The 8776-nt window shown below is 31.6% G+C and overlaps 1 protein-coding gene across 1 annotated transcript; it reads right to left on the bottom strand.

Moving 5' to 3' along the window:
* Positions 1-877: 877 nt before the first annotated feature.
* Positions 878-5848, bottom strand: LOC114397691 (transcription factor bHLH62-like). Its single transcript, XM_028359866.1, has 9 exons — positions 5560-5848; positions 2770-4219; positions 2451-2681; positions 2282-2347; positions 2109-2177; positions 1940-2011; positions 1600-1821; positions 1376-1478; positions 878-1278 (listed from the first exon to the last, which is right to left on the bottom strand). Exons 2-9 carry the CDS (start codon positions 3724-3726, stop codon positions 1256-1258), a joined length of 1743 nt encoding a protein of 580 aa, XP_028215667.1. The 5' UTR covers positions 3727-4219; positions 5560-5848; the 3' UTR covers positions 878-1255.
* Between the last annotated feature and the right edge of the window lie 2928 nt (positions 5849-8776).

The following is an 8776-nucleotide window of genomic DNA, read 5'->3' as shown; positions in this document are numbered from 1 at the left end:
TTAACACTTTCTATTTCGATTTGTTTATCATTTTTTGCTTAAAGAAAACTAGGTATTTTACACAATAATACAATAATAATAAAATATATGTAACTCTGCTGTATACAGCACCACATTCAAAGCATCTTTTTAATAATTAAATTCACACTAATCTGCAAAATTATAGACCCAGTATATTAAAATAGTATGACCAGAACCAAGAAATTTTTTGTTTAAACTTACAAACTGGATTTTTGCTAACAACCTCTCAGAAAAAGATTAGTGTAATATCTCCAGAGTATCTTTTACAAACCTGAACTCCACTACAAACCCCTTTTCTTATTCCCTAAATTAATAATAAAAGTTGTGAAATTATAAAGCTCAATGATTCATTGGGCCTAGTCAGAAGTTCACCACTGCCAACTTGGGATTCCTTTAATGTTCACATATATTAGTAAGAAAAAAATAATGTTTTCTCAAAAAGGGGTGGTTATAACTTCTAACTTCTAACCTCTACAATTTCTAATGCTTTTCCCGTGCATTTTTCTAATCCATTCAGCTAAAAAAACGACACAGAAGCTTCTGCTTTTGGTGAACCAAAGAAAGTTACAGGGAAAAAGACAAAGAAAAATGCCACAAGTTATAGTTGACCACAGCTCAAATTAACCAAATGTCCTAATCACTTAAATTAGAATTAGAATTTTAAGATGAAAAAAAAAATGGTCCCACTAATACAGCTGGTTAGCAACACAAGTGAGAATCACATCGACCAGATTACGCGATTTAGGAGAAGGTTAATTGACATGACCTTTAATGTGATTTTAATAAAGTCCCACGAAAATTCTTTGTGGGTTGATGTGATGTATGAATTATATAAAGCGTACAATAGTAGACAAAGTGAGGAGGGATAATCATAATAGCGGGTAGTAGAAAAACTCCTTTAATTTGCACTATATCTTACAATTGGTGCCGTAAAAATAAGAATTTGCACCAAGAGAAATCAGAATCGGTCCTAAAGATTTTACAGTGAAGAAGTTGTAAAAAAATTTGAAAAGAACTGCCCCTGATGATTAAAAATTAAACTCATGGAAAGGGTAAGAAAAGAAAATGGCTAACATAAGGACAAAAGAAGGTTCTATTAGACCTAGTGATAACAATGGCTTAATAATTCAAGGGGTCGTTCAAATTAAATCCCTTCTTGTTGTGTACAGCAGTAGTCTTCCTATTCCTCCAAGCTTCAATTCAGCCGTAATGAATGGTGATCAGAGCTTGATTTTCATAGGGGTACTTGATTTGAGCCTATATTGGACAAAAAAAAAAAACATATAGATCAATTTTGGGGCCTAATGAAAATGATGTGTCATTAACATATTTTTTTTCTCTTTGCTTTATTTACCGTTGAAACTCTGAGATTGTATTGGTGTTATCCTATTTGCATTTTGGCCAAATCCCATCTGAATAATGGTGTGGAGGTCATCTTCAGAGAATGGTTTTGCATACTGAAAATCATTGGATAAGAAGAATTAGAAAAAGTGCATGAAACTTTAAAAAAAATAAGGCTCCTTTTTTTCTTTCACTGTTTTTTATAAGAGAAACAAACAACTAGGAGGAATTGATTACCTGAGAACCACCTTCATTAAAATCATTTAGGTGTGGTAAATGCATGCCAAGGTTTTGGCACAAACCAGTATCTAATGGGTCCACTGAGTTGTGGGTCATAGTTCCATTAGGAATGTTATTGTGGACTGCTGGGTTTGGCTGAGGGTGTTGCCCATAAAAGGGTGGTGCTGAGGAATCTATCAGGAATATTGGGTGTGCCAAAGAATTATTTGATTGAAATATCTGAAATCACCAAAAAGCCAACAAATCCCAACTCAGGAAAAAAAAAAAAAAGCAATAATTTTTATTTTCTTTTTTTAGTTAAAAAAGCAAACCCATTGTCTAGAGCCCTGAAACTTACATCTTTTGAGATTAGACTCTCAATACTAAAATCCAGCCTGGTGTTAACAGAAGCCAACTTCATAGACAGAAACTGCAACAGCAAAAAAGGAATTCTTAATGAGCAAGAAATCTAAAACATTATTATTATGGCCATCATTTGAGATGCTTATTGGCCAAGACTGGTTTACCTCAACTTGGCGCTGCAATGACTGAACATAGTTTATAATTTCATCAAGCATTAGTGCTTTACCCGTGACCTAAAAGGAACAAACAGTTCATAACCAAATTAGTAAAGGAACACATTAAAAAAAATAACAACCTAATTTGTTTGAATTCTAATTTAGCTTATCAGCCCATGCACCTTATTGCAACCTGGGACAAGATCTTGGAGAAGCTTCATTCTTTCACTGATTTTCTCCCTCCGAACCTATTTCAAAATTGGTTTAAACAAAGTCAAAATGAAAAAGGCTACACATGTTTTTTAGCCAGTGTTATTCAGAGTTAGAAAATGACAGTGATTCTTTTCTTACTCTTTCTGCAAGACTATGACTATCAGTGGCTTGACCTCTTCTTGCTCTAACATGAATGTAATCCTTTGGAGGTTCAGGAGGTTTTGAGTTACTCTTGTTCTGTTTCTCATCATTTGCATTACTATTACCCCCTTTGGACTCTTCCTCTGCCTTAACTTGGCAATTTTCATTCCCCTCACCCGCATTAGGCTTGCTGCGTTTCGCATTCCAGTCTTCACTAGCTTCAGCAGCCTGAAGTGAAAGACCCTTTGCGATTCAGGAAATGCCAATTTGAATCAAAAGTGTAAAACAAAACAATTTTGACATAAAAAGTTCTTACCATAGGGGGGTTAATAGAGGCTGAAGTTTCTTTGGCTTTTCCTTTGGATGGACCTTTTCTTTTCCTAGAATTCACATAAGGGGAAGGCTTCACCCCAGTGTCCCCATTTGGGGTCTGTTCAGAGATTGTGGATTCCTCTTGAGAATTGGCCAATTCCATTAGGTCTTGCAATCGAGAATTTTTGTTCTCCTGAGTACCCATTTGAGATTCAAGCACTTTGAGTGATGGACTACTTGAGACTCTAGGGAGCCGCTTCCCATTTTCCACCAATGAAGATCTCTGAGCCAATTCAGCATTGTTGAGTCCCAATTGGGTGGTCCTGCCATTCAAACTCCGACTTCCAAAGCATGAAAACTTTGCAGCCCTCTCAGCAAAGCCAGGATCAGCTGAGAATTTAGCCACAGTGGAATTCAAGGACATTGGTGTCTCCAAACTTGGGGGCATGCCCTCCTTCACCAAGTGGTTCACCATTGTGGGGATCTTGATCGTGTTCACCTTTGGAGGAGAACTCAAAGGGGTGCTATAACATGAAGTGTTGGTGCTATTATTATTGCAATTGATGTAGAAAGATGCACCAACCAAAGGCTGAGAATGAGGTGAGATCTCATCTGAACCACCACCACCACCAATGTTTCCCAATTTTCCTATCAATTCCCTGATGACAAAATTCTCACTTGATATGTTGGAATTGGAGGCTGCAGGAGAGGACACCATTGAACTCAGAGCTGAATCAAACTGAAGGCCATGATCCGTTGACTTGTCCCATGTTGGGGTGGTGTTGTAGAAGCAATCCTGGGTCTGCTCAGTTGAACAATTCAAAACGGTGACTTGAACATCCATGGCAGAAGACAGTGATGATTGCCAAGAGGGTGGTGGACAAGGTTGGTGACCGTGTGGTGAAGGCTCAAAATGCAGCTGAGGGGGCACACCAGCATTGAGAAAGAATTGGTTTTCCATGAAGCCAAAAGTTGTTGGAAAATGAATAATGATGTTATGTAAGTTATGAAGACCTAAAATAAAAATTAATTATGAATGGATTACATGAGAAGGAGGAATGGACTCATCAATTTGAGAAGGGTGTGCTGTGTGGGGGGCCTAAATAGAGATCCAACACAAGTTGAGTCCAAGTTGTGTATGTTTGACCTTTGAGTTGTTTATAATAGTTTTGCAACATCGTTTGTTGCATTGGACGGATAGAAGTGGTAGTCAGTAATATGGTAAGTACTTTTTTATTTTTTTATCTCTCTCTTTCTTCACTTGTGATGTTGTTTGTCTTGTGTGTTGAACTCGAGTTGGAGAATATTACCTTTCCGTAAAAGACGGAGAGTGTGTTTGGCGGGCCTTGGACGTCACAACACCAAAATGTCTCCTATCCTTTTCTTGAAATGTGCACTCTCTCTTCCAACAACACCATGCAAAATGCAGTGCATGCCACCAAAAGTTACTGCATCTGATTTCCCCCCATGTAAATATGAATATAGATTTCTCAACGGGTTGAAAGGGAAGAAAATAAAATAAATAAACGGCTTAAATAACTTTTTAACTTCTATACTATCGGAGTGTTCTATTTCTTGTTATTTTTGTGTGTGTGTTTTTTTTTCCTTTTTGTTCTTATTATATTTTTTACTTAATTCTACATTTGCTTCCTTAATTATTTACAAGATCGGTCCTTAAATTTCATGAGCTCCTGACAAAAAATTAAATTAAACCCTTTATTTGAAATATAAATATATTATATAAAAAAGTGAACACGTAATTTTATTAAAAATTATACATTTTCTTAGGCTTAATAGTTTTAATAAATCTCAAAACATAAAATAGACATGATAACGGGACAAGTGGATGATAGGTTTGATGTTACCTGTTTTTATCCTTGCAAAAGACAGAATAGGTTCAAATGATAAAAGGTGTAGACTTATATTTTTTAAATCCATTCCATCACGGTTTTGCAAATTAGAATAAACATGCAAGAAACCGTCATATTTCTTTATAACTCTAATTTACTTATATATTTATAATTTAATTTTATATCTTGTCTCTTAAAGAAAATATTTTAGTTCGTTTGATATTGTCTATCATCAAAAAAATATTATTTCATATTAAATACTGCACATGTTTTTTTATTAATATACTAATATTTAGTTTTATTCATTTATAATTAGAGCTTTTGTTTGTGTTTCTTATTTTGTTAAAAAATATTTTAAATTTGTTATCATAGATCAATTACATGTTGATACGTTAGAGTGAACTAAAAATTTATTCAATATGGATCTATAAGGTAATAGATAAAAAAAAAACAACTAATAATCAACATAATAATATTTTTTAATCACATGCATGTCATATCTACATTTGAACGAAAAGAGACGTAAAATAAAATAATATTTTTAATTTAATTATAAAAACTACATAAATAATATAAAAAATTTGTTATATGACTATAATTTTTTTAAAAAAAATTGGGACCCTTTTGGCCGTGGATCCTACGTCATGGCACCTCTCAACTGGCCCGGGGCTGACCCTAATTGTTTAGGAATATTCAATTAGGTCCCTCAATTTTTAAAAAGTTTAATCGGGTCCTCTAGTTAATAGAAGCACTATAGTTGTACCTTTTTTCCTACTAATTAGAGCTTATGGTGTTACATTACAAGTTTCAACGATTTAATTTTGTGAATAGTGATAGCTTTTAACCGCCGGCGTCAAACCTCACCGCTACTTGCAACGAGGACTTCCACAAAACCCTAAAAAACCTCAAAAACCAAAATAACTTACCTAAAGAGCAGCACTCACCTGGTGGTCGAGGTCGAATGGTTGGGGCCATAAGAGGAGCACAAAGATGTCCTTCTTGGAGAGGATTTGGTGGCACTTCGGCGGCATGAGATCCAACAGATCTTGGTAGTTGCGCCGCAACTTCACCTCCCAAATAGAGACCAACGAGGCAGCACAGTGGAACACACGATTGAGGCACAAATCTCTGGTATGTCCTCAAGGTTCAAACTGATGCTTGAACCGTACGTACTCTCTTCACCATAGCTCGTTGCAAGACATGCGATGGTGCATCGCCAGCACCTCCATCATTGTCACTAGCATTCTCCCTACCAAAGCCTTTAAGATTTTTTTTAATTTTAAAATAATGATAAATAAAGTGTCGGCTTTCAACCACTACATTTTTAAAATTTTATTTTGTTAAATTTATTTTTTATTTAATTACATTTTTTAATTTAAAAATAAATAATAAATATAATGGTAGTTAAAAAACCACCATTATTCGTAAAATTAAATTGTCAAAACTTATTATTATTTAACATTGTGAGCTCCAATAGGACGGAAATGGTATAATTGTGATGTTTTTAATAATTAGAGAATTTGATTGAACTTTTAAAAAATTAAAAGATCTAATTCAACATTTTAACATTGTGAGCTCCAATAGGACGGAAATGGTATAATTGTGATGTTTTTAATAATTAGAGAATTTGATTGAACTTTTAAAAAATTAAAAGATCTAATTCAACATTTTTATATAATTAAGGGACCAAAGTAGTTCTAGTTCTTACCGATGGTATCATCAATCGTTGTGTTGCTTGCCAATTATATTTGTTTTATATCTTGAAGGTGATTGTGTCTTGCATGATTTATATGATGTTTTATGTTTAAGGTATATTGTTTTTTATAATTTTTTTGCTGCTTATCAGTGCTTCTTTGTTTCCTAAAATAAAAAAAAAAGTCAGTGCTTCATTTTTAGGTTTAATTTTTTTATACCCTTACTAATGAATTTGCAACATTTGAAGGTTTCATTTTTATTTTTTTTTATAAACGTGACTTAATATAAGTTTTTAATCTCAATAACAATAAGGTTTCATGTTTTTATTTTCATTTTGATCCTTCTAATTCTGTGGTCCCTATAATTTTCCCTTTCTATTTTTGTCGTGATAATTTTTTCATTATATTTAACGAGCAAAACCTAACAACAGAGAATTTTTTGACCTCTTGAATAATTATTAAAAAAAATTAATCTTTTATATAAAAACATATACTTGAAAATAAATAAAACGTGATGATTTTTTATTGAAATATAGCAAATTACACCTAATATTAATGTAAAACAAACAAATCGATAACGGAAGTAATTAAAACAAATATGTTAAAGCTTTACAAAATATAATGAAATTACATTAAAATAATTATATTTGTTTATGTTCTGTACTTACATTTTTATTTTTTGTGTGCATATATATATATATATATATATATATATATTCTTTATGTAATTTAGAAAATAAATTTAATAATTTTATAAAATAAACAAATATATTTAATGTTTGAAAAAAATTTAGCTTAATTGTATTTTTAGTTCCTAAAATTTATCAAATGGGTGATTTCAATCCTTCTAGTTCCAATTTCTCAAATTCAATATAGTTTTTTAAATTATAAATTTCAGTCCAACACTAAAAGATTATGTGGAACAAATCTGTTTAATTTTAGTATTACATAATTTTTTTTGTATTGAAATAAACAGATTGTTGCAGATAATTCATTATGGAAGTATATATAACTTTGTTTAACAAAAAATGTTAGCAACATAAAAAAAACTACTACATCAATAATTATACTATCGTATTTCAGTCACTAATAAAGTATTGAAAGAAAAATTAAAAAAGTAAAACAACACAATTTTATGAAAAGAAAAAGTATTTCATAAAGAGCAATTAAGCTATAATTAAGATCAATAGTATTTATGAGTATAAGTTATTTTTTATTTCATTTTACAATAGTGAATCATATATTTACTAGTATTATATATATGTGAATCTTTAGTTCTCCAAAAATACTATAATATTAATAATAATAATATATTTTTCACTTATATTTGAAGCTAATTGTTGTCTTAATGGTTTTGTGCTTGGCCTTAAAGCATATGGTAGTGGGTTCAAATCCCAAGTTGAGTATCCTTTTCAATTTTTGAACTCCATTTTCTAAGTGTTGGAATAAATATAATCAATTTTAAAAGTATACGTATGAGGACTTGAATTAAACAATTAAAACTAGAAAAACTTGTACTGTCATAGAACGTGAATTCTACCGACAACAGGAACTTTCAAGAGTGTAATGTTGACACGTCAATCTACTCAGAATTAAAGAAGTATGGATGCGAGCTTGTATATATTAGAAATTATAAACTCTGAAGGTGAATTCATATCAGCCAGAATGGAGTCCTTCCTCTGGCAGAAGGAGCAACTTCATTGTTGGCAGCGCTGAATTGGGTCGTTGAGTTGGAAATCCAAAATGTCACATTTGAAATAGACTGTCAGCACTTATATGACAGCTTCCGCGCAAAGGTTACTGCATAAACTCTGAAAATTTGGTGTTATTATTAGGGCTTGTAAAAGAAAGACTTATTCTTGTATACAACTCATTCTCGAATTCGGTCTGTAGACAAGTTAGTCTAGTGGCTCACACCTTAGATAGGATGTCTGAATTTTATGCTAGTTAATATAACTTTTATGATATACTAGATTATATCAATCTTTTGATTACTAATGAAATTATACAGGCAGTCCTTTGCAATAATAAAAAAAAAACTACGAAAGACTAAAATTGTTCATTTGATAGAAGATAAAAACATAATTAAGCCAACAAATTTTAATGTTTAACTTTTGAATTAAATAAAATAATTAATGTACTGTCAAAAGATCAAACTAATTAAAAATTTTCATTAAAGCAATCATCATTTATTATTATCTTTCTTTATTAAATGATCTATAATTTTAAATCATTAAATTTAATAAATTTAAAGTGTTAGATTTTAGCATGAAAAACTAAGTCACAAAATATTAATAAATTTAAATTATTTTGAAAGAAACAAATTAAACTTTGTTTCAAAAATGAAAAGTAATATATATATATATATATATATATATATATATATATATATATTGTTTGTCATACCCTAATTTCGTCCGGGAACCTTTGCTCGATGACGTGCGACCATTCTTTGGTCCTCGTGAGG

This window comes from Glycine soja, chromosome 18 (assembly GCF_004193775.1).
Source record: "Glycine soja cultivar W05 chromosome 18, ASM419377v2, whole genome shotgun sequence".
NCBI lineage: Eukaryota > Viridiplantae > Streptophyta > Magnoliopsida > Fabales > Fabaceae > Glycine > Glycine soja.
This window is presented reverse-complemented; position numbering and strand designations above follow the sequence as displayed.